General features: G+C 40.1%; 8 protein-coding genes across 8 annotated transcripts; all 8 read right to left on the bottom strand.

Moving 5' to 3' along the window:
• Nucleotides 1-2,377: 2,377 nt before the first annotated feature.
• On the bottom strand, nt 2,378-3,313 carry LOC126911196 (cyclin-dependent kinase 11B-like). The gene is made up of 2 exons (XM_050696614.1): nt 3,068-3,313; nt 2,378-2,890 (listed from the first exon to the last, which is right to left on the bottom strand). Exons 1-2 carry the CDS (start codon nt 3,311-3,313, stop codon nt 2,378-2,380), a joined length of 759 nt encoding a protein of 252 aa, XP_050552571.1.
• A 2,080-nt stretch (nt 3,314-5,393) lies between these two features.
• LOC126911195 (uncharacterized) lies at nt 5,394-5,726 on the bottom strand. Its single transcript, XM_050696613.1, has one exon. The coding sequence runs from the start codon at nt 5,724-5,726 to the stop codon at nt 5,394-5,396; it is 333 nt and encodes a 110-aa protein (XP_050552570.1).
• A 254-nt stretch (nt 5,727-5,980) lies between these two features.
• Nucleotides 5,981-7,213, bottom strand: LOC118277227 (cyclin-dependent kinase 11B-like). Its single transcript, XM_035595948.2, has one exon. The coding sequence runs from the start codon at nt 7,211-7,213 to the stop codon at nt 5,981-5,983; it is 1,233 nt and encodes a 410-aa protein (XP_035451841.2).
• Nucleotides 7,214-8,005: 792 nt separating this feature from the next.
• On the bottom strand, nt 8,006-9,070 carry LOC126911194 (cyclin-dependent kinase 11B-like). Its single transcript, XM_050696612.1, has one exon. The coding sequence runs from the start codon at nt 9,068-9,070 to the stop codon at nt 8,006-8,008; it is 1,065 nt and encodes a 354-aa protein (XP_050552569.1).
• A 1,609-nt stretch (nt 9,071-10,679) lies between these two features.
• LOC126911193 (cyclin-dependent kinase 11B-like) lies at nt 10,680-11,364 on the bottom strand. Its single transcript, XM_050696611.1, has 2 exons — nt 11,316-11,364; nt 10,680-11,179 (listed from the first exon to the last, which is right to left on the bottom strand). The coding sequence occupies exons 1-2, from the start codon at nt 11,362-11,364 to the stop codon at nt 10,680-10,682; spliced, it is 549 nt and encodes a 182-aa protein (XP_050552568.1).
• A 1,031-nt stretch (nt 11,365-12,395) lies between these two features.
• On the bottom strand, nt 12,396-13,718 carry LOC118277216 (cyclin-dependent kinase 11B-like). Its single transcript, XM_050696609.1, has one exon. The coding sequence runs from the start codon at nt 13,716-13,718 to the stop codon at nt 12,396-12,398; it is 1,323 nt and encodes a 440-aa protein (XP_050552566.1).
• Nucleotides 13,719-17,387: 3,669 nt separating this feature from the next.
• LOC126911192 (cyclin-dependent kinase 11B-like) lies at nt 17,388-17,894 on the bottom strand. The gene has a single exon (XM_050696608.1). It carries the CDS (start codon nt 17,892-17,894, stop codon nt 17,388-17,390), a length of 507 nt encoding a protein of 168 aa, XP_050552565.1.
• A 2,946-nt stretch (nt 17,895-20,840) lies between these two features.
• On the bottom strand, nt 20,841-22,121 carry LOC118277226 (cyclin-dependent kinase 11B-like). The gene has a single exon (XM_035595947.2). It carries the CDS (start codon nt 22,119-22,121, stop codon nt 20,841-20,843), a length of 1,281 nt encoding a protein of 426 aa, XP_035451840.2.
• Nucleotides 22,122-24,228: the final 2,107 nt, after the last annotated feature.

The raw sequence follows: 24,228 nt of genomic DNA, 5'->3' as shown, positions 1-24,228 counted from the left end.
ACGAGGAGCTCGACTGATTAGGCGGCGTAGCAATGCGACAACCGCCGCGTCGTGTGCTGCTCATGAATATGAACCTCTAGCATGGCTTGAAACTATTCGAGTTCCTCGTCAAACAATTACGTGTGTGAGCCGATAACATTATAATTAATTTAGTATGTCTCATAATTTTACCTCCGTTTCCACTGAATAACGTAGAACAATAGGGTTGAAATTTTTTAAACGGTTTTATTTAACATGACCTGTTTGTTTATTTTGGTCAAAATTCAGTACAAAAATTCGATCTGATATTCGGTACACACTCTTAATATTGATGACTATACATTATTTATTATAAAAGACTAAACATCGCGATATGATATATCAAAGTTTATTTTAAGAAGATTTAAAGCCTTTATGTTATCTAGAAAATATGTTCAACAACTTTGTACACCGTTGGCTATATTTTATAGAGAGAGATTGATCATCGTTCGCGACCTGTCAAAAGCCCGGTCATGCGTGTGTGGAATACGTAAGCGGGTTCTGCATGACTGTAATATTAAAGAAGAAGTTGATTTAGAGTTATTGGTCGACGCATTTTTCTGTATTAAATAAAGTATAGGTACACGACAGATGACCTTTTCCTTGAACCACTCCTAAACTATTTCATAACTTAAAGTTACTTTTTTTTAAGAGGGATAATCATCCTATGTCTTCTTCCGCCTTGAGTGAGGCGGCAGGTAGTGACTAACTGACTAGAAACTAAAAGATACTTAGTGTGAGGAAGCACCTAATAAACCTCATAATAAGTGACTTATTATACTTTCATTTCATTTCTTTCCTGATCATTCATTGTGAACATACACACAAACTTTCGCATTTATAAAATTAGTAAGACGCACCATTTTTCTTCTACTTCTGCGGACCCCTTAAAAGTAGAGCATGACATGTATTTATTGACACTGAAAGTTGTCTATTGAATTATTTTGAAAAATCTCAGCCTACGCCTGCCATTAGTCTATTGACTTACAACAATGAGTTTCAAAATTCAATGGAAACATAATTGGTCTAGGATCCGATGTTACACCCACCTTTTGATTTTTAGATTTCAGCCATTTATCGACTCATTGTAGCACAAAGGCCTCTACCCTCTTTTCATTCATTTCTATGTTAGCTTGTCATAGATGTCGAGTTCGTCCCGCCATCTCCTTTTAAACCTGCCGCGTTTATACGTCTGTGGATGTTGAGTGGGCTCCACTCAGTAGTGAGTATTGCCCACCCTCGTCTGACATGCGGCAGATATGACCAGCCCAGTTCCATTACACCGGCTTTATGACCAACATCGATTATTTTAGTCGTGGTGTTTCTTATTCTATCCGATAGTCAAACTCCAATCATTATCTGATTATCTTTTAAAAATATATGAACATCACGCCTATCATTTACGAGGAAATGGAGAGGCGCTTTAAACAGAATCTAGTAAATGTGAGAGTACCTACTCTTGTACCTCGTGCGTACGGGCCATAAGACATAAGACCATACTAGATGTCCCTTCATGATCTATTTGAACTAAATAATTTTGACATGACTTCGAATTATTTTCTGAAACATATCAATATTGACAGATTCGAGTATCTTCACCTACAGGTTAACTTACTGGAGTAAGTTAACCTGTAGGTACCCAGTCTTAACTTTAAGTGACGTCTTGCTTAAGCGATCTAGAAGCGAACGCGAAGCGGTGCGGTGACACGCGAATTCAACGCGATGCGGTGTGACCAAGCCAATTGTTCGCTCACCGCATCCCACGTGCGGTAGGTCACGTAGGCCACGGCAATAGATTTTGATAGTGTGTTGTTCTCGCGTTCACTTCTAAATCCCTTTTTAAAGTAATAATTATTTTCCCACGCATACGAAGAGATTTTTTTGCACTGTTTAAAACTTTTATTATTTCTCTTAGAACTTTCACGACATAATATTTTTAGAAAACAATTGCAGTATTCATATGAAAATACTTAGAAAATGTTATCTAAGTAGACTTTTATTATTCTTATAAATTGTTGTTAGAACAAATTAAACAAAATGTAACTATTTTAGAACTTCAATTTTATTTATATTTTAAAAACACATAAATAAAGATATTTACACAATTTATACACATTAAAACAAAAAGAAATTTATAACATACAACTTGTAAGTACATAAACATTAATTTTATTGTCAGATTACTACCAAAACATTATATAATAAAAAAATCTACTAAACATATTTTTATACAAAAAAGTCAATTACATTGTTTTTATACAATTATTAAAACTTTTTAATTAATTATAACATGGCGTCCTCATAGTTGACTAAGGCACCAACGAAAGACCTTGAGTGAGAGGTGAGACCCTTTCCCATATCAGTACAGGAGTACCGCTGCTGGTCGTCTCCCGGGTCGGAACTGAAGTACTGCTCGAAGTACTAACTCCAGCGTTGTCAGGAATATGGCCGGCTCTACTGCTAACGGCTGCTCATCAAAGTAGGGGTGCAGCAATGCTTCAGTTGTTGTCGCGCGCATTGACGGATCATACGTCAACAACTCAAGCAGCAAAGAAAATCCATTATCCGAGAGTAGGTCCTGGTCTATCTTCTTGCGCAACCCGCCCGATGGAAACTCGTCGAATATTATATTGCTTGCCAGTGTTAACTTGCTATAGCCGGGCCAAACTGTGTCTGATGGTGTACCCAGAACCTCGAATATTATTTTTAACTGATTAATTTCGGATGACCCGGGAAACAGAGGCTGCAAATTCATCAGCTCAGCGAATATGCACCCGACACTCCACATGTCTATTGGAGTGCCGTATGTTTTGCTATGTAGTAGCAGCTCGGGCGCACGGTACCAGCGCGTTACCACAACCGGCGTATATTGCTGATGTGGGAATATGGGATGTTACTACGCATTGTCTGCATTATATTGTACACTGCATGAGGCACGTACTTCATTACTAGGAATACGGTATCTGGTGTTTCTGATTTCTTGCCGGTATAGGTTTTGTGTATGTTTGTTGCGGTATCTTTCAGACTATTGGTCGCGTCTGGAGCCCACCGCAATCTCGTGTCCTGTGACAATGTTGATATTATTATGCTTCATCTTCATCAGTAGGTCGAGTTCTATCTGCGCGGCGATGGAGAATCCTGTCATCTCAATATTTACCACTATGTCGCCTGTTTGCTTGTCGCCTATTCTGTATACGACTCCGAATATTCCTTCATTAACTTTATTGAGAAATTGAAACTCAACTTTAGTTTCTGGTCTTTCTTCTTGATTTGTTAACTTGATATAGCATTGCATATTACCAGCATTGATACTTGAGCACCCTCGGTATCTGGTTTTTCTGCACGTTTTGCGATTTCATCAGAATATCCACCATAATAGTTTATTCGACTCATATGTACCGGGAATATACACCCGACACTCCCCATGTGTATAGGAGTGCCGTATGTTTTGCTAAGTAGTAGTAGTTCAGGCGCACAGTACCAGTGTGTTGCAACAACCGGCGTATATTGCTGATGAGGGATATCATAATCTCTGGCCCACCCGAAATCTGCCACCTTCAGTATACCATCTTCGGTAAGTAGAATGTTGGACGGTTTGACATCACGGTGAAATACACTGCTGTGGTGTAGATATTGAATGGCGGTGAACAGTTCTTTGTACCATTAGACACTAAACGTGTTCGGTGCCAAACATGTGTCTGTTGCTACGCATTGTCTGCATTATATTGTACACTTCATGAGGCACGTACTCCATTACTAGGAATACGGTATCTGGTGTTTCTGATTGATTTGTTGATTTTATTTGTGATTTCTTGCCGGTATGGTTTTTATGGTGATATGTTTCAGAATACTGGTCGCGTCTGGAGCCCACTGCAATCCTGTGACAATATTGATATGCTTCATCTCCATCAGTAGATCAAGCTCTCTTTGTGCAGTGATGGAGAATCCTGTCCTCACATTATTATATTTTCAATATTTCAGGGCATCTACGTCGCCTGTTTGCTTGTTGTTTGCTCTGTACACGGCACCGTTTGTTCCTTTATCAACTCTATTGATAACTTCAAAGTCGCCGATCAACCTTCAGTTCTGTGAAACTATGTGAAAGGAAGTTTGAGCAACCTCAGTATCTGGTGTTTCTGCTTGATTTGTTTATCTTATTTGCGATTTCACTAGAATTTCCAACATTCTTTTTAATTGATTCGACTCAGATGTACCGGGAAACAGTTGCTGGAAGGAAATTAATTCCGTATGTTTTGCTAACTTGCAATAGTTCAGGGGCACGGTACCGTTTGTTACTATACCCGGCGTGTATTGTTAATGAGAGAATTCATAATCCCGGGCTATCCCGAAATCTGCAACTGTCAGTACACCTTCGTTCGATAGCAATATACTGCTTGTTTTGAGGTAACGATGCATCACGTGATGGTCATGAAGGTGTTGTACCGCCTTCAACAGTTGCTTCATTAAGCATTTAACGTGTTCTATAGAAAACAATTGCTTGTTGCTGTGCATTGTCTGCATGAAAGTTTTAAGATCGTAGTCAACGAGCTCCATGACTATATACAGTCGGTCGCTTCTGGAACTCGACGCTAGTCCGTGGCCTGCGACAATATTAGGATTCTGTATTTTTAGCAATATCCCAAGCTCTCTCCGAGCGGCGATGGAGTATCCTTCCCTTTCGTTGATTTTTTTTAGTTGTTTGAGGGCAACGTGTTCTCCCGTCCTTTTATCCTTGGCTCCATGCAGGCATCCATAACTCCGAATGATCCTTCATCGATTTTGTAGAGATATTAGAACTCGACTACAGATCGAAAACTCTGGAACGTTGGATGGAAGGGAGATGCAGCATACTTCAGGTTTCTTAATTTTCTATTTAATTTCACTTCGTTGCCTTTTGTTTTGTGATTATTTTGTTGTCTAGGTAATTTGTTTTTGTATATTTTTTATTTATTTCCTTTGCTGTCTTTTTAAAACTACTTTTGTTGTTACGTGATCATTAAAATACAGTTATCTGCGTAACGAGGAATCACCAGTTTTTTAATATCCTATTGATATTTTGAAATTGTCCACAGAAGCCATGATTTATAAAAAATATCCAAAAATCCCTTCACTTTTCGAAGGTACCAAAAGATGAACTTAAGTGAGAGGTTACTGTTTTAAGAGGTATCGCTTGTCACCTCTCGGGTCAGAGCCGGAGTACTGCTTGACATACTCTTACCCCAGCAATATCAGGAACATGGCCGGCTCCATCGCTGTCTTAACCTCACATTGATTGTTGTAAAATGTTTTTGACTCGGTGTTATAAAGAAACGAATATTTGTAAAATATTCATGACAAAATTGTTAGCCCTGAAAAGGGCTTTTTTGTGTGCATTGTCAGACGACGATGCAAGGGACTTTGGCCTTCTTGCCCTTAGCGATTGACGATTTCGCCATCTTCGCAGGTGGTCCCGGAGCTGCCGCGGACAACGCCTTTCTCTCAGCACCGGCCGCAGAGGCGTCCGATGAAGTTGTCAACGGAGCCAGCATCTCAGCGTCGACCTTGTACTGCGCGCCGATGTACGTCTCCATCGCATCCAGCGAAGATCCTTTGCCCGCCCCGTACTTCATCTCCCTGACGGCCATGTTGATCGCCTCAGAGGGGCTCGGCTTGGCGACGGCTCTGGCGCGCTTCCTGGCGACGTGCTTGGTGGGCTCGTCGGCGGCCATCAGCGACCTGACCGAAGACTGAGCTGCCTTCGAAGCCGAGGCGACGGTGGGCCTCTTCTTACTGTGACCTGGACCAGACGCTCCGGCGGCGATGCGCCTAGGAATACTTCATTGCTTCTGGAGACGACAGTAATCTCGTGCCCTGTGATAATGTCGACGTGCCCACCTTCGTCAGTAGTACGAGCTCTCTCTCGTTTCTCGCGGGTTGTTTCAGACCATTTTTGCCCTGAAGGCATAATGTGCGTAAGAATTCATTATTCCGTCTTATCGTCATCGGGGTTCAGAACGCTGCCTACGGAAGAATTTGCTTCAGAGCTGAGATCCTCTTCCGAGTCAGTGCTGTAGTAACTCTCGTCGTACCACGTGTCAGAGCCATAGTACTTCCCGTGGTCTTCCGTGTCAGAGCCGCTGTACTGCTCGTGGTCTTCCGGGTCAGAGCCGTTGTACTGCTCGTGGTCTTCCGCGTCAGAGCCGGAGTCCTCTAACCACAGCGAAGACATGAACATGGCCGGCTCTATTGCCGCCGGCTCCTCGTTAAAGTAAGGGTGCAGCAATGCTTCAGTTGCTGTCGCCCGTCTTGATGGATCATACGTTAACAATTCAACCAGCAAAGAAAATCCACTATCCGAGAGTAGGTCCTGGTTTATCTTTTTGCGCAACCCGCCCGATGGATATTCGTCGAATATTATATCGCTAACTAATGGCAATGCGCTGTAGCCGGGCCAAACCGTGTCTGAAGGTGTACCCAGAACCTCGTACATTATTTTTAACTGATTAATTTCAGATGTCCCAGGAAACAGCGGCTGCAAATTCATCAGCTCAGCGAATATGCACCCGACACTCCACATGTCTATTGGAGTGCCGTATGTTTTGCTGCGTAGTAGCAGCTCGGGCGCACGGTACCAGCGCGTTACCACAACCGGCGTATATTGCTGATTTGATATCCCCATATCATAATCTCGGGCCCACCCAAAATCTGCCACCTTCAGTATACCATCTTCGGTAAGTAGAATGTTGGATGGTTTCAGATCACGGTGAAATACACTGCTGTGGTGGAGATATTGAATGGCGGTCAGCAATTGGGCCATAATGCACTTTACGTGTTCTGGGCCAAACGTTACCCTGTTGTTACGCATTGTGTGCATTAAGCTGTTAATTTCGTTTGGCACATATTCCATAACTAGGAATACCTCGTCACTTCTGGAGCCCACCGCGATCTCGTGCCCTGTGACAATATTGATGTGCTCCATCTCCAACAGTAGGTCTAGCTCTCTCTGCGCGGCGATGGAGAATCCTGTCGTCTCGTTAATTTTTTTGAAATGTTTTAGGGCAACAATGTCGCCTGTTTTCTTGTCGCTTCCTCTGTAAACGACTCCAAATGTTCCTTCGTTAACTCTTTCGAGAAATTGGAACTCCTCAATCGATCTACAGTTCTGTAAATCTAGATGCACTTCTTCCAAAATGTTGAAAATGTTTACGGAATTCATGATTCACGATTAACGTTCACCAATCACTTCTCGATCACAATATGTAGTCACTGTCTGCAGTCGAAACTGTAAGTGTGCACGTAGTTGAAAAATCCTCCCTTATATAGTTCGCAGGCCCTATGCATTTCTATTGTTCCCTAAATCAATTTAGACCAATATTTGTCTCGTTTTCAGATAAGGATTTTAATAACAATAGGTGATAAGCAAATAATAGAAAATAATTCTTAACACTTTTTAAAGATAATACATTTATTTTCCCACGCATCCGAATAGATAACAGAACACAATGAGGTAGTTTTACCAATTGGTTAAATTCAATACATTTTTGTGATTTTAAAAACAATAATTAATTTTCTTAGTATTAGTGAGACAAAGGGACGGTACTACTCGATTGTTCACTAAAGCTTTAAAGGATATGTCTGCACTGAAAATGACGGAGCATATATATAAACGGCAAATGTCTACAATATTATTATGCTGAACATCACTGATTTTTCTTAAGAGTATTACTATCTTTTATTTTTTTCTTTTAGCTAATATGTTGTAGTTGTAGTTTGAAACGAAAAAAGTTTTTAAATTGTAAACATATCTATTTATTTTTTTAGAAACTTAACATATTAATGTACTAGTTATTCACTGGAACAAATCTTAACCTTAATCTCATTAGGTCGGCAACGCAGCTTTGAACACCTTCAGTGTCGCCGATTGCTACCATTCGGTGATTCTCCTGCTTTTTTGCCAATTCCTTTCATTTAAAACCGATGGCTGGTTCATCAGATAGCCCCATCCGTGTCAGGGACTGAGCTGCAGCTGCGGGGTGTCCTCCGACTTGGCGGGCCACGTCGGCATCATGCCCGGTTCGATCGCTACTGGCTGTTCTTTGAAGTATGCATGATCCAAAGCGGAGGCTGCTGTCATTCTATTCACTGGATCATACAACAAAAAGTCTTGCAGTAGAGAAAGCCCATCTTCAGAAAGTAGATTGCTTCGTATCATTTCTCGCAATCGGCCTGTTGGATGCTTTTGAAACGTAACATTACTTACAGGTAACTCACTGTAGCCAGGCCAAGTCGTATCTGTTGGTGTTCCCAAACCCTCGAAGATTCTGTTAATCTGATCGAGCTCAGATCGTCCGGGAAACAGTGGCCGCAAAGTAACCAATTCTGCAAATATGCAGCCAATGCTCCACATATCGATTGGAGTGCAATATTCGTCAGAAAACAGCAGCAATTCAGGCGCTCGGTACCACAAGGTGACGATACCCGGCGTGTATAGCCGGGGAGGCAATCCATACTCTCGCGCCAATCCGAAGTCTGCCACCTTTAGGACACCTTCATGTGACAGTAAGATGTTGCTGGGCTTAAGGTCACGATGGAGTATCCAAGTGTCGTGAAGATGTTGTAGAGCACACAAGAGCTGTGTCATTAGACACTTGACTTGGCCCGGTGGAAATAATTGTCGTTTTTTGCGCATGGCATCCATGTAACTCCTCAAATCGTGAGGCACGTAGTCCATGACTACGAACACTTCCTCCATATTGTTGCCTAATACTAGTTCCCGCCCGGCGACAATATTTGGATGTTGAATCTTGAGCAATATTTTTAGTTCTCTCAAAGCTGCGACGAAAAATCCTTCATTGCGATTGTCGGTTTTAATTCTTTTGAGAGCAACTATTTCGTCTTTTTTCTTATCCCGAGCTCTGAACACAGCTCCGAAGGCTCCTTCTGCAATCTTGTTCAAATATTGGAACTCGGTCAGAGATCGTCTGCTTTGAAACACCAGGCGGAATGGAGGTAGCGGTGTAACAGCTTCACATTTTTCTTGATCCGTGCTGCAGTTCTTGTATTGATGATCCATTTTTGCTCTTCTTATGAAATTGTTTTTATATTTCAGTTTAGCGGCGACTTTTAGGCCAGTTTTCTCCCGATGTGTATCGGGTAGTACTTCTCGAGGTGGTGTGCCCGATGGGGAATCGGCACCGGCTCCATTAGATGCGTTGCAAATGTTCACAGAATTCATGATGTTTAACTCGTACTTAGCAATAATCTTCACTTCACAATTTCAACGTCTGCAGTCTAAACTGTATGTGTGAATGCTATTGAACATCCTCCACATTAAATAGGCCTTCCTAATTACTATCCTGATTATTGCATTCTCAAAAATTCTTCAGTTTCATTAGTTAATTCGGTATAAGTAACCACATAATGACCTAATTAGTAAATCGAACGAGATTATATTAATAAAAAAGCGAGCATTAATTTTAATTATGATGACAAGATCATTAATGAGAACTAGAAAAATGCAAGTATTTATTATGAATGTCTTCATGATATATTTTGACTTTTGAATTGTAGCCTTAGTCCATTATTTTTTCTTAAAACGTACCGCGATGTGCTGATACAATCTTTGGTCTAGATATCGGATTTAAAATATAAAGCACCAATGAAGCGTGAAATATGCAATACTCAGTTACCTGAATCCTATTCTCTGCAAGACAAATGCCTCTCAAACAGCACATTTTGACAATCCCAGTGAACTTTTTTTTTTTTCCATATCATGTTTCAAGAAAACCCAATTAAAATCCACAAAATAACTTTAATTAAGACCAATTACAAGAATGCAAACTGCAGCAACCGTAAAAGTTACCGTCGCACCTGACAACGTTGTTCTGTGCACGTGCGTAGCTCACGTAGGCCACATAGGATACGATGACGTAGCTCACGTAGCGCCTAAACTTAGAACTTAACACGACTTTGCCTAAAATTCATTACTTTTAACAGAAATACAAGTAGGTCTATCACGGAGCTGCGGACTACCAAGCGGGCTTACCGTGGCTCCGGCTCAAAAGCAGGAGAAGGAACGGGGTAGTTTTTAGTAAGTAAGAGTCTGAAACCCCTCTCTCGCCTTGCCCAAGGCAGGAGAAGTCATTGGATGACTTTCCCCAATAAAAAAAAGCAGGTCCATCGAGACTCGGCAAATTTTTTACGAAATGTAATTGGTGATATATATAATTTTCTAATATCATAAAACTTATTAACTGAAGACCACATTGTACACTATGGATGCATTAAAGTGATTTGATTTGATTTAATTTCAGTATTCATATGGAAATACTTAATGTTATTTAAATAAACTTTTATTATTATTATAAATTGTTGTAAGAAGAAATTAAACAAAGTATTTAGAACTACAATTTTATTTATATTTTTAAAACGTATACATCAAGATTTATATACACACGCATTAAAACAAAGAGATATTTACAAAATGCAACTTATAAGTATACATATTAATTACCTTACATTAGTTAAATACATACGGTACTTAAAATCTCTATTAAAACATAACATTTTATAAATATATATATATATATATATTTTTTTACATACAATTGTCGATCACTATATTTTTTTAATACAATCATACAACTTATTAATTATTTATGACGTCGCGTCATCATCGTTGACTAAGGCACCAACGAGAGACGTTGAGTGAGAGGTGACATCCTCTCCCGTGTCAGTGCCGGAGTACTTCCTTTTACTGATTCAGTGACGAACAGTGGCTGGAACACAATTACTTCAGTAAATATACACCCGACACTGCACATGTCTATGGTAGTGCCGTATGTTTTGGTGTCTAGCAGCAATTCTGGCGCACAGTACCATAGTGTTGCTACGTCTGGCGAATATTGCTTATGAGGGCCTTCGTATTCTCTGGCCAAGCCAAAATCTGCCACCTTCAGTATACCATCTTCGGTAAGTAGAATGTTGGATGGTTTCAGATCACGGTGAAATACACTGCTGTCGTGTAGATATTGAACGGCACTTAGCAGTTCTATCATTAGGCTCTTAACGTGTTTGGGCTCAAACATTTGTCTGTCGCTACGCATTGTCTGCATTATATTGTACACTCCATGTGGCACGTACTCCATTACTAGGAATACTGTATCTGGTGTTTTTGATTGATCTGTTGATTTTATTTGTGATAGTAGTTAGTATAGTTTTTGTGATATATAGACTGGTGGCGTCTGGAGCCCACTATGCTACTAACAGTTGCTTCATTAAGCATTTCACGTGTTCTATAGGAAACAATTGCTTGTTACTGTGCATTGTCTGCATGAAAGTTTTAAGATCGTAGTCAACGAGCTCCATGATTATAAACACTTGTTCGCTTCTGGAACTCGACGCTAGTCCGCGGCTTGCGACGATATTGGGATGCTGCATTTTAAGCAATATCTCAAGCTCTCTCCGAGCGGCGATGGAGTATCCTTCTCTTTCATTGATTTTTTTAAGATGTTTGAGGGCAACGAGTTCTCCCGTCTGTTTGTTCTTGGTTCCATGGATAACTCCGAATGCTCCTTCATCGATTTTGTAGAGATTCGTTGCCTTTTGTTTTGTGATTATTTTGTTGTCTCGGTAATTTGTTTTTGTATATTTTTATTTATTTCCTTTGCTGTCTTTTTAAAACTACTTTTGTTGTTACGTGATCATACAGTTATCTGCGTAACGAGGAATCAAAAGTTTTTTAATATCCTATTGATATTTTGAAATTGTCCACAGAAGCCATGATTAATAAAAAATATCCAACAATCTCTTCACTTTTCGAAGGTACCAAAAGATGAACTTAAGTGAGAGGTTACACTGTTTTAAGAGCTATTGCTTGTCACCTCTCGGGTCAGAGCCGGAGTACTGCTTGACGTACTCTTACCCCAGCAATATCAGGAACATGGCCGGCTCCATCGCTGTCTTAACCTCACATTGATTGTTATAAAATGTTTTTGACTCGGTGTTATAAAGAAACGAATATTTGTAAAATATTCATGACAAAATTGTTAGCCCTGAAAAGGGCTTTTTTGTGTGCATCGTCAGACGACGATGCAAGGGACTTACTTGTCGGCAGCGGTGGCCTTTTTGCCCTTGGCGATTGACGATTTCGTCATCTTCGCAGGTGGTCCCGGAGCTGCCGCGGACAACGCCTTTCTCTTAGCACCGGCTGCAGAGGCGTTAGGCTTTGGCGATGCACCTAGGAATACTTCATTGCTTCTGGAGACGACAGTAATCTCGTGCCCTGTGATAATGTCGACGTGCCCACCTTCGTCAGTAGTACGAGCTCTCTCTCGTTTCTCGCGGGTTGTTTCAGATCATTTTTGCCCTGAAGGCATAATGTGCGTAACGAGAATTTATTATTCCGTCGTGTCGTCATCGGTGTTCAGAACGCTGCCTACGGAAGAATTTGCGTCAGAGCTGAGATCCTCTTCCGAATCAGTGCTGTAGTAACTCTCGTCGTACCACGTGTCAGAGCCATAGTACTTCCCGTGGTCTTCTGTGTCAGAGCCATAGTACTTCCCGTGGTCTTCTGTGTCAGAGCCGCTGTACTGCTCGTGGTCTTCCGCGTCAGAGCCGGAGTCCTCTAACCACAGCGAAGACATGAACATGGCCGGCTCTATTGCCGCCGGCTCCTCGTTAAAGTAAGGGTGCAGCAATGCTTCAGTTGCTGTCACCCGTTTTGATGGATCATACGTTAACAATTCAACCAGCAAAGACAAACCACTTTCTGACAGTAGGTCCTCGTTTATCTTTTTGCGCAACCCACCCGATGGATACTCGTCGAAGATTATATTGTTTACTAATGGCAGTGCGCTATAGCCGGGCCAAACTGTGTCTGAAGGTGTCCCCAGAACCTCGTACATTATTTGTAACTGATTGAACTGAGAGGTCCCGGGCAGCAGTGGCTGCAAATTAATCAGCTCACCAAATATGCAACCGACACTCCACATATCTATGGGAGTGCCGTATGTCTTGGTGTCTAGCAGCAATTCTGGCGCACAGTACCATAGTGTTGCTACATCTGGTGAATACTGTTTATGAGGGCCTTCGTATTCTCTGGCCAAGCCAAAATCTGCCACCTTCAGTATACCATCCTCTGTTAGTAAAATGTTAGAGGTTTTGAGGTCCCGGTGAAATACACTGCTGTCGTGTAGATACTGAACGGCGGTTAGCAGCTGGATCATAATACACTTAACGTGTTCAGGGCCAAACGTAAGTCGGTTGTTGCGCATTGTCTGCATTAAATTCTTAACCTCGTGAGGTACATACTCCATTACTACGAATACCTCGTCGCTTCTGGGGCCCACCGCAACCTCGTGTCCAGTGATAATGTTGATGTGCTCCAACTTCATCAATAGGTCGATCTCTCTCTGCACGGCGATGGAGAATCCTGTCGTCCCATTATTTGTTTTTAAATGTTTGAGGGCAACTATGTCGCCGGTTTTCTTGTCGCTCCCTCTGTATACGACTCCGTATGTCCCTTCTTTGACTTTATTGAGAAATTGGAACTCCTCAAACGATCTACAGTTTTGTAAATCTAATTGAAACTGGGCAACCTCGGTTTCTGGTTTATCTTCTTGATTTGTTGTCTGCTGGATTCCCGAATTCTTGTTGGTATAGTTGTTGTATCCAACTATGGCGGTCTGTTCCAGATCACTTTCGTCTTGATGGTAAGACATGTCTAATAAGGAATCAGCACTATGTACTTCTTCCAAAATGTTGAAAATGTTTACGGAATTCATGATTCACGATTAACGTTCACCAATCACTTCTTTATCACAATAGGTAGTCACTGTCTGCAGTCGAAACTGTAAGTGTGCACGTACTTGAAAAATCCTCCCTTTTATAGTCCGCAGGCCCGCAGCTTGTCTATTGTTTAAACCGATTTTGACCAATAATAGATAAGGATTTTGTAACAATAGGTGATAAGCAAATAACGGGAAATAATTCTATCGAACGTGGCAACTATGACCCTTTTTAAAGAAAACGATACAAAGAGACTTTTTTGCAGGTAATTTATATTCATTGTTTTACAATTTTGACGAGATAACGAGGACAAGATACTGCTGTTTCTTTAATACTAGAATTAATTTTGCGTGATTTCGCCGTTGACTTGTACCAATTCATACATTTGTTCTTACGAATGCATTATTTTGGTTATATTATCTTTTAAAAAGATTTAATTACGTACAATTAATTCATATCACGCCATTTTCACTCAACAAACCTTAACACTTTGTCACCAATCTTATAATGCATTTATTTCTTCCACAAAGTGCCAATTACTTGAGCTTATCAACCTTTCCTTTGGTATGCAAACTCGGTTCATCGCAGCGTGGCGTAAGAAAATACAATGTTCCTTCGAGAATACGTTGATTATAATTTTAATTGGTTATTAAAGCGGGGTATGTGCTTTCGTTATATATGTATTTATAGACCTGTTATAGCTTCAGTTCTTTGCGTAGTCGAGGTAACTGAGCATTTTATTTAGGTTAACTGATGTAATTCTCCTTTAGGAATAAATTTTTTTATGGAAGAAATTTACCAGCTACATGTTTTCAGAGTGGTACCTACATACCATCATGAAAACACCGGAACACTGAAGTCTGGCGCATCTCAGGGACATGAATGACTGTCTTGGATCCCGCAACTAAATAATTTAGAAGATATTATTAGAGGACAAGAAAAATTAAACGATAATTTCCACTTCCGTCGGTGAATTTAATGTAAGAGACAAAAGAACTTAAGCCAATTCCTTTATCTAATTATTGTTAACACCGTTATCATTTTGATCTTACAAGATCAGAACAAATATAAAACAACCATTAAGAAGTCAGTTAAAAGTAAAGCTGCACGGTGCAGACTTCATTTTAAATTCACTATTTTCTATTCCAAAATTTCCAAGTAAACTACTGAACTTCGGGCCTCAGTCCCACAATGTTCTGAATTCATAAATATGCATTTTGAAGAAGACATGACGTCATCTGTTTGTATTAACATACAAATTGACATCTATCAAGAGCAAGCACGGGGTGTCACTCGACCAGTATTTGACTTAGGGATAAAATGTCCGCAAAATACGATATTTTTCAGACAAAATTAATACATTGAAGTGTTATGATATATTTTGAGCATAGTTTTGATCTGTTTTATTTTATTTTTACGCACATGAAAAGTGTCAATTAATTTTATTTCTCTCTCTAGATGTGTTTGTCCACTATTGTAACATTGTTCCAAGAAGATTTCGAGTATCTTTTAGGAATAAGAAAAATATTATCGCTAAGTTATCTTAAACATACTTTCCTTTGTTGCAGAAAATGCAGAAACGTTTGTAGGAGTATTTTTATTTCTCTGAGCAATAAAGAATTTGTGTTGGCGAACAAACTTGATCCAACAATACGAGAAGTTTTCCATTGCCGTGCAGAGCTTGCAGAACACTTGCATAATATTTATATTGCAAACAAAATTCTGGTTGTTATTTGCCTATTATTTGTTCAATATCAACTAGATATGTAGTAAAAATATTGGTCCAATAATAGTCCCTTGTGGAACTCCATAAATGATACATTTTGTTCGCTAATGAGTTAGTTATATCCATACTACAATTATATCAGAAAATACAATTATTTTCTTAGTTTCAAAAAGCGGTTCACGTGGACTTTAGAAGCGTTTCAAAGAATTCAGCCCTATTGAATATTTTATCGCTTACCTTCAGGCGAGATAACGGCCAAAGGCTACACAATTATAAGGTGACTACGTGACACATCGATGACCTTGAGAAATCTTAATATATTTCTGTTGATTTTAAACGATAAAGCTTCTCTATGCATTATTATTGACTAGGGGCATTGTTTCGATTTCTGACAACCAATAACAATGGTCGAAGACGTTCATATAATAACCGGACTGACGGCTGAACATACTCTCCACGACACAGAGGACTCTTTAACACTCAATAGACCGTGACAGTTCACTGGACATAATGATTGTAATATGTCGTCTAAAAATTTATAGCATATTTGCCAAGCTAATGGTCGTTCATCTTCAAAATAAGTCCTATGAAAGAGTAGACTGTCTGTACGATAAACCAAGTAAATATATATATAAAAGTTTACATATATCTATATATCACATTAGTATAATAGTTTGACATGTTGACTACTCTTGAAAGAGACAGAATCTTTTTGTCTTGTCGCTACCGTCGCACCTGAGGACGTTGTTCTACGTACGTGCGTAGGTCACGTAGGCCACATAGGATACGATGACGTAGCTCACGTAGCGCCTGAACCTGCCGCCTGGAATGTGCGCGTCGCCTCCTTGGTTGGATTTCCTACACTAACCATTGTATGAAAATGAAAACAATCAAACGTATTCAACAAAAATGTTCTTTAAATATTACATTAATGGAAATAATGGACAAAGATGTGCAGTCAATACTGTTGCCTCTGAACAGACTGCTGAAAACTCTGGAACGTTGGATGGAAGGGAGATGCAGCATACTTCAGGTTTCTTAATTTTCTATTTAATTTCACTTCGTTGCCTTTTGTTTTGTGATTATTTTGTTGTCTCGGTAATTTGTTTTTGTATATTTTTTTTTATTTATTTTCTTTGCTGTCTTTTTAAAACTACTTTTGGTGTTACGTGATCATTAAAATACAGTTATCTGCGTAACGAGGAATCAAAAGTTTTTTAATATCCTATTGATATTTTGAAATTGTCCACAGAAGCCATGATTAATAAAAAATATACAACAAACTCTTCACTTTTCCAAGGTACCAAAAGATCAACTTGAGTGAGAGGTTACTCTGTTTTAAGAGGTATTTGCTTGTCACCTCTCGGGTCAGAGCTGGAGTATTGCTTGACGTACTCTTACTCCATAAATATCAGGAACATGGCCGGCTCCATCGCTGTCTTAACCTCACATTGATTGTTATAAAATGTTTTTGACTCGGTGTTATAAAGAAACGAATATTTGTAAAATATTCATGACAAAATTGTTAGCCCTGAAAAGGGCTTTTTTGTGTGCATCGTCAGACGACGATGCAAGGGACTTACTTATCGGCAGCGGTGGCCTTCTTGCCCTTGGCGATTGACGATTTCGCCATCTTCGCAAGTGGTCCCGGAGCTGCCGCGGACAACGCCTTTCTCTTAGCACCGGCCGTAGAGGCGTTAGGCTTTGGCGATGCGCCTAGGAATACTTCATTGCTTCTGGAGACGACAGTAATCTCGTGCCCTGTGATAATGTCGACGTGCCCACCTTCGTCAGTAGTACGAGCTCTCTCTCGTTTCTCGCGGGTTGTTTCAGACCATTTTTGCCCTGAAGGCATAACGTGCGTAACGAGAATTCATTATTCCGTCGTGTCGTCATCGGTGTCCAGAATGCTGCCAACGGAAGAATTTGCGTCAGAAGTGAGATCCACTTCCGAATCAGTGCTGTGGTAACTCTCGTCGTACCACGTGTCAGAGCCATAGTACTTACCGTGGTCTTCTGGGTCAGAGCCATAGTACTTCCCGTGGTCTTCTGTGTCAGAGCCGTAGTACTGCTCGTGGTCTTCCGTGTAAGAGCCGGAGTCCTTTAACCACAGCGAAGACATGAACATGGCCGGCTCTATTGCCGCCGGCTCCTCGTTAAAGTATGGGTGCAGCAATGCTTCACTTGCTGTCGCCCGTCTTGATGGATCATACGTCAACAAGTCCACTAGCAAAGAAAATCCACTTACTGACAGTAAGTCCTCGTTTATCTTTTTGCGCAACCCACCCGATGGATACTCGTCGAAGATTATATTGTTTACTAATGGCAGTGCGCTATAGCCGGGCCAAACTGTGTCTGAAGGTGTCCCCAGAACCTCGTACATTATTTGTAACTGATTAATTTCAGATTAATTTCAGATGTCCTAGGAAACAGCGGCTGCAAATTTATCAGTTCAGCGAATATGCACCCGACACTCCACATGTCTATTGGAGTGCCGTATGTTTTGCTGCGTAGTAGAAGATCGGGCGCACGGTACCAGCGCGTTACCATAACCGGCGGATATTGCTGATGAGGGAACATGGGATGTCGCTACGCATTGTCTGCATTATATTGTACACTGCATGAGGCACGTACTCCATTACTAGGAATACGGTATCTGGTGATTCTGATTTCTTGCCGGTATAGGTTTTGTGTATGTTTGTTGCGGTATCTTTCAGACTATTGGTTGCGTCTGGAGTCCACAGTCACACAATCTCGTGTCCTGTGACAATGTTGACATGCCCCACCTTCGTCAGTTGATCGAGCTCTCTCTGTGCAGCGATGGAGAATCCTGTCATCTCAATATTTGCTACTAAGTCGCCTGTTTGTTTGATCTTCCTCTGTATATGACTTCGAATGTTCCTTCATTAACTTTATTGAGAAATTGAAACTCAACTTTAGTTTCTGGTTTTTCTTCTTGATTTGTTAACTTGATTCTAGATTTTTTGTCAATATAGTTGTGTAATCGCTTAGTGCGGTCTGTTTCAGATCACCTCTGTCCTGAGGGCAAGACGTGTCTAAGAAGGAATCAGCCCTATGTACAATTTCTTCCGATATGTTGAAAATGTAAACAGAATTCATGATTCACGATTAACGTTCACCAATCACTTCTCTATCACAATATGTAGTTACTGTCTGCAGTCTAAACTGTAAGAATGCATATTCTTGAAGATCCTCCCTTATATAGTTCGCACGCCGTAAGCATTTCTTTCCCATTACCAGCATCGATGCTTGAGTATCGTCGGTATCTGGTGTTTCTGTTTAACTAGTTGAATTGATTTGCGAAGAATTTCCTTCATTATTATTAACTGATTCGACTTAGATGTACCGGGAATATACACCCAATACTCCATGTGTATAGGAGTGCTGTATGTTTTGCTAAGTAGCAGTAGTTCTATCTTCAGTATACCATCTTCGGTAAGTAGAATATTGGACGTTTTAATGTCCCGACATAAAACACTGTTGTTGTGTATATATTGTACGGCTTGTGGTGGATTTTCCATCCACACGAGAGCCCATGATAGAAGCCAGTAGTCAATGAAACGGTCGCCGTAGTCGAAATCAGCATGGAAGGATTATTTTACGGCACTCAGCAGTTGTATCATTAGACACTAAACGTGTTCGGGGCCAAACATGGTGTCTGTTGCTACGCATTGTCTGCATTATATTGTACACTTCATGAGGCACGTATTCCATTACTAGAAATACTGTATCTGGTGTTTCTGCTTGATTTGTTTATCTTATTTGCGATTTCACTAGAATTTCCAACATTCTTTTTAATTGATTCGACTCAGATCTACTGGGAAACAGTTGCTGGAAGTTGAATAATTCCGCAAATAAACACCCGATACTCCACATGTGTATAGGAGTGCCGTATGTTTTGCTAAATAACAGTAGTTCAGGCGCACAGTACCAGTGTGTTATCATACCAGGCGTATCTTGTTGCTGAGGGAATTCATGTTCTCGGACCAATCCGAAATCTGCCACTTTCAGTACATCTTCGTTCGATAGCTAAATATTGCTTGTTTTGAGGTCGCGATACATCACGCGATAGTCATGAAGGTGTTTTAGAGAAAACAATTGCTTGTTGCTGTGCATTGACTGCATGAAAGTTTTAAGGTCGTAGTCAACGAGCTCCATGACTATAAACACTTGTTCGTTGCTGGGAGTCGACGCTAGTCCGCGGCCTGCGACGGTATTAGGATGTCGCATTTTTTGCAATATCTCAAGCTCTCTCCGAGCAGCGGTGGAGTATCCTTCTCTTTCATTTATTTTTTTAAGATGTTTGAGGGCAACGAGTTCTCCCATCCGTTTGTTCTTGGTTCCTTGGATAACTCCGAATGCTCCTTCATCGATTTTGTAGAGATATTGGAACTCGCCTACAGATCGAAAACTCTGGAACGACATCGAAAACTCCGGATGGTAGGGAGATGCAGCATACTTCAGGTTTCTTAATTTTCTATTTAATTTCACTTCGTTGCCTTTTGTTTTGTGATTATTTTGTTGTCTCGGTAATTTATTTTTGTATATTTTTTATTTATTTCCTTTGCTGTCTTTTTAAAACTAATTTTGTTGTTGTTACGTGATCATTAAAATACGGTACAGTTATCTGCGTAACGAGGAATCACCAGTTTTTTAATATCCTATTGATATTTTGAAATTGTCCACAGAAGCCATGATTAATAAAAAATATATAACAATCTCTTCACTTTTCGAAAGTACCAAAAGATGAACTTAAGTGAGAGGTTACACTGTTTTAAGAGGTATTGCTTGTCACCTCTCGGGTCAGAGCCGGAGTACTGCTTGACGTACTCTTACCCCAGCAATATCAGGAACATGGCCGGCTCCATCGCTGTCTTAACCTCACATTGATTGTTATAAAATGTTTTTGACTCGGTGTTATAAAGAAACGAATATTTGTAAAATATTCATGACAAAATTGTTAGCCCTGAAAAGGGCTTTTTTGTGTGCATCGTCAGACGACGATGCAAGGGACTTACTTGTCGGCAGCGGTGGCCTTCTTGCCCTTGGCGATTGACGATTTCGCCATCTTCGCAGGTGGTCCCGGAGCTGCCGCAGACAACGCCTTTCTCTTAGCACCGGCCGCAGAGGCGTTAGGCTTTGGCGATGCGCTTAGGAATACTTCATAGCTTCTGGAGACGACAGTAATCTCGTGCCCTGTGATAATGTCGACGTGCCCACCTTCGTCAGTAGTACGAGCTCTCTCTCGTTTCTCGCGGGTTGTTTCATACCATTTTTGCCCTGAAGGCATGACGTGTGTAACGAGAATTCATTCATCGTCATCGGTGTTCAAAATGCTGCCAACGGAAGAATTTGCGTCATAGGTGGTTTCCTCTTCCGAGTCAGTGCTGTAGTAACTCTCGTCGTACCACGTGTCAGAGCCATAGTACTTCCCGTGGTCTTCCGTGTCAGAGCCGCAGTACTGCTCGTGGTCTTCCGCGTCAGAGCCGGAATCCTCTAACCACAGCGAAGACATGAACATGGCCGGCTCTATTGCCGCCGGCTCCTCGTTAAAGTAAGGGTGCAGCAATGCTTCAGTTGCTGTCACCCGTTTTGACGGATCGTACGTCAACATTTTAACCAACAAAGAAAAACCACTTTCTGAGAGTAAGTCCTCGTTTATTTTTTTGCGCAACCCGCCCGATGGATACTCGTCGAATATTATATTGTTTACTAATGGCAGATCGCTATAGCCTGGCCAAACCGTGTCTGAAGGTGTCCCCAGAACCTCGTACATTATTTGTAACTGATTGAACTGAGAGGTCCCGGGCAGCAGTGGCTGCAAATTAATCAGCTCACCAAATATGCAACCGACACTCCACATATCTATGGGAGTGCCGTATGTCTTGCTGTCTAGCAGGACTTCAGGCGCACAGTACCATAGCGTTGCTACATCTGGCGAATATTGTTTATGAGGGCCTTCGTATTCTCTGGCTAACCCAAAATCTGCCACTTTCAGTATACCATCTTCTGTTAGTAAAATGTTGGAGGTTTTGAGGTCCCGGTGAAATACACTGCTGTCGTGTAGATACTGAACGGCGGTTAGCAGCTGGATCATAATACACTTAACGTGTTCAGGGCCAAACGTAAGTCGGTTCTGACGCATTGTCTGCATTAAATTCTTAACCTCGTGAGGTACATACTCCATTACTACGAATACCTCGTCGCTTCTGGGGCCCACCGCAACCTCGTGTCCAGTGATAATGTTGATGTGCTCCAACTTCATCAATAGGTCGATCTCTCTCTGCACGGCGATGGAGAATCCTGTCGTCCCATTACTTGTTTTTAAATGTTTGAGGGCAACTATGTCGCCGGTTTTCTTGTCGCTTCCTCTGTAAACGACTCCGTATGTGCCTTCTTTGACTTTATTGAGAAATTGAAACTCCTCAAATGATCTACAGTTTTGTAAATCCAAGTAAAACTGAGCAACCTCGGTTTCTGGTTTAGCTTCTTGATTTGTTGACTTGCTTCCAGTATTCTTGTCGGTATAGTTGTTGTATCCAACTATGGCGGTCTGCTCCAGACCACTTTCGTCTTGATGGTAAGACATTTCTAATAAGGAATCAGCACTATGTACTTCTTCCAAAATGTTGAAAATGTTTACGGAATTCATGATTCACGATTAACGTTCACCAATCACTTCTTTATCACAATAGGTAGTCACTGTCTGCAGTCGAAACTGTAAGTGTGCACGTACTTGAACAATCCTCCCTTATATAGTCCACAGGCCCGCAGCTTGTCTATTGTTTAAACCGATTTTGACCAATATTAGATAAGGATTTTATAACAATTCACCTATTGTTATAAAGTCCTTATCTAATATTTTTTTAAAGATATATTTATTTTTCCAAGAAAAAGATAAGAAGAGACTGTTGTTGCAGGTAGTTTTTAATAATTGTTTTACACTTTTGACGAGATAACGAGGTTCCTCACTGTGGTTTCTTTAATATTAGAATTAATGTTGTGTGTTTGGGCCGTTGACTTGTACCAATTCATACATTTGTCTTTACGAATGCATGATTTTGTTTATATCCTCTTTTAAAAAGATTTTATTATATCCAAATCATTCATATCACGCCATTTTCACTCGTCAAACCTTAAAGCTTCGTCACCAATCTTATAATGCATTTATTTCTTCCACAAAGTGCCAATTACTTGAGATTATCAACCTTTCCTTTGGTATGCAAACTCGGTTCATCGCAGCGTGGCGTAAGAAAATACAATGTTCTTTCGAGAATACGTTGATTATAATTTTAATTGGTTATTAAAGCGGGGCATGTGCTTTCGTTAAATATTTATAGACCTGTTATAGCTTCAGTTCTTTGCGAAATCAAGGTAACTGAGCATTTTATTTAGGTTAACTGCTGTTATTATCCGTTAGGAATACTTGTTGCACGATTAAGTATTAGATTGTTAGTGTTGGTGTGAAATAAATGGTTTTAGATCTGGTTCCAATGTCGTGTTTTTTTTTTGATGTTCTATTAGTATTATACAACATTTTATCTACTTTTATTATTATAATCTAATCGCTGCAACTCCTTTAAGCGAGGATCTATAGTAGATACAACCATGAAAACATCAGAACACTGACGTCCAGCGCATCCCAGGGACATGACAGACACTAGTCTTGGATCCCGCAACGAAATAGTTTAGGAGATATTATTAGAGAAGAAAAAGAAAACGATAGTTTCCACTTCCCTCGGTGAATTTTATACTGGAAACAGATTGACCTAAGTTAAAATTCTTTATCTACTTATTACTAACACTGTTACAATTTTGATCTTTGAAAAAACAAAAAGAAAACAAACATTCGGAAATTAGTTAAAACTAAAGTTCTACGATGCAGACTTCATTTTAAGTTCACTATTTTCTATGCCAAAATTTCCAAGTCAACTACTGAACTTCGCGCCTCAGTCCCACAATGTTCTGAAATCATAAATATGCAGTTTGAAGAAGACATGACGTCATCTGTTTGTATTTACATACAAATTGACATCTATCAAGAGCAAGTACGAGGTGCCACTCGACCAGTATTTAATTTTGACTTAGGGATAAAATGTTCGCAAAAAACGATATTTTTCAGACAAATTTAATACAGTTAAATGTTATGATATATTTTGAACAAAGTTTTGATCTATTTTACCCGTAAAAGCCTTACGTATTGGTAACCAACATACATAAAAAGTGTCAATTAATTTTATTTCTCTCTCCAGGGGTGTTCGTCCACTATTGTAATATTGTTCCAAGAAGATTTCGAGTATCCTTTTGTGAATACTTACATTGTTTTATTCTAAGAAAAATATCATCGCTAAGTTATCTCAAACATAGTTTCCTTTGTTGCAGAAAATGCAGAAACGTTCGTAGGAATATTTTTGATTCTCTGAGCAATAAAGAATTTGTGTTGGCATTTTGTTTTGAAGCCAATCAATTCTGGTTGTTATTTACTTATTATTTGTTCCATATCAGATAGCCAATGTGTAGTAAAAATATTGGACCAATAATGCTCCCTTGTGGAACTCCATAAATGATACATTTTGTTCGCTAATGTGTTAGTTATGTCTATACTACGATAATATCAGAAAATAATTGATTAATATTAGTTACAAAAATGTGGTTCCCGTAGAATCCAAAAGCATTTTAAAGAATTCAAGCCTATT

This window comes from Spodoptera frugiperda, chromosome 10, assembly GCF_023101765.2.
Source record: "Spodoptera frugiperda isolate SF20-4 chromosome 10, AGI-APGP_CSIRO_Sfru_2.0, whole genome shotgun sequence".
NCBI classification, from domain to species: domain Eukaryota; kingdom Metazoa; phylum Arthropoda; class Insecta; order Lepidoptera; family Noctuidae; genus Spodoptera; species Spodoptera frugiperda.
The sequence above is the reverse complement of the archived record's forward strand: the minus strand, read 5'-3'. Positions and strand labels throughout refer to the sequence as shown.

Coding starts and splice junctions, on each gene's coding strand:
- LOC126911196 (XM_050696614.1), bottom strand. CDS start 3,313: ATGCAATGCTATATCAAGTTAACAAATCAAGAAGAAAGACCAGAAACT. Junction 2,891..3,067: donor TCACAGGACACGAGATTGCG/GTGGGCTCCAGA, acceptor TTCCCACATCAG/CAATATACGCCGGTTGTGGT.
- LOC118277227 (XM_035595948.2), bottom strand. CDS start 7,213: ATGAATTCCGTAAACATTTTCAACATTTTGGAAGAAGTGCATCTAGAT.
- LOC126911194 (XM_050696612.1), bottom strand. CDS start 9,070: ATGGATCATCAATACAAGAACTGCAGCACGGATCAAGAAAAATGTGAA.
- LOC126911192 (XM_050696608.1), bottom strand. CDS start 17,894: ATGTACGAGGTTCTGGGGACACCTTCAGACACAGTTTGGCCCGGCTAT.
- LOC126911193 (XM_050696611.1), bottom strand. CDS start 11,364: ATGGAGCTCGTTGACTACGATCTTAAAACTTTCATGCAGACAATGCAC. Junction 11,180..11,315: donor TTTCATGCAGACAATGCACA/GTAACAAGCAAT, acceptor TAAAATCAACAG/ATCAATCAAAAACACCAGAT.
- LOC126911195 (XM_050696613.1), bottom strand. CDS start 5,726: ATGGCCGCCGACGAGCCCACCAAGCACGTCGCCAGGAAGCGCGCCAGA.
- LOC118277226 (XM_035595947.2), bottom strand. CDS start 22,121: ATGTCTTACCATCAAGACGAAAGTGGTCTGGAGCAGACCGCCATAGTT.
- LOC118277216 (XM_050696609.1), bottom strand. CDS start 13,718: ATGTCTTACCATCAAGACGAAAGTGATCTGGAACAGACCGCCATAGTT.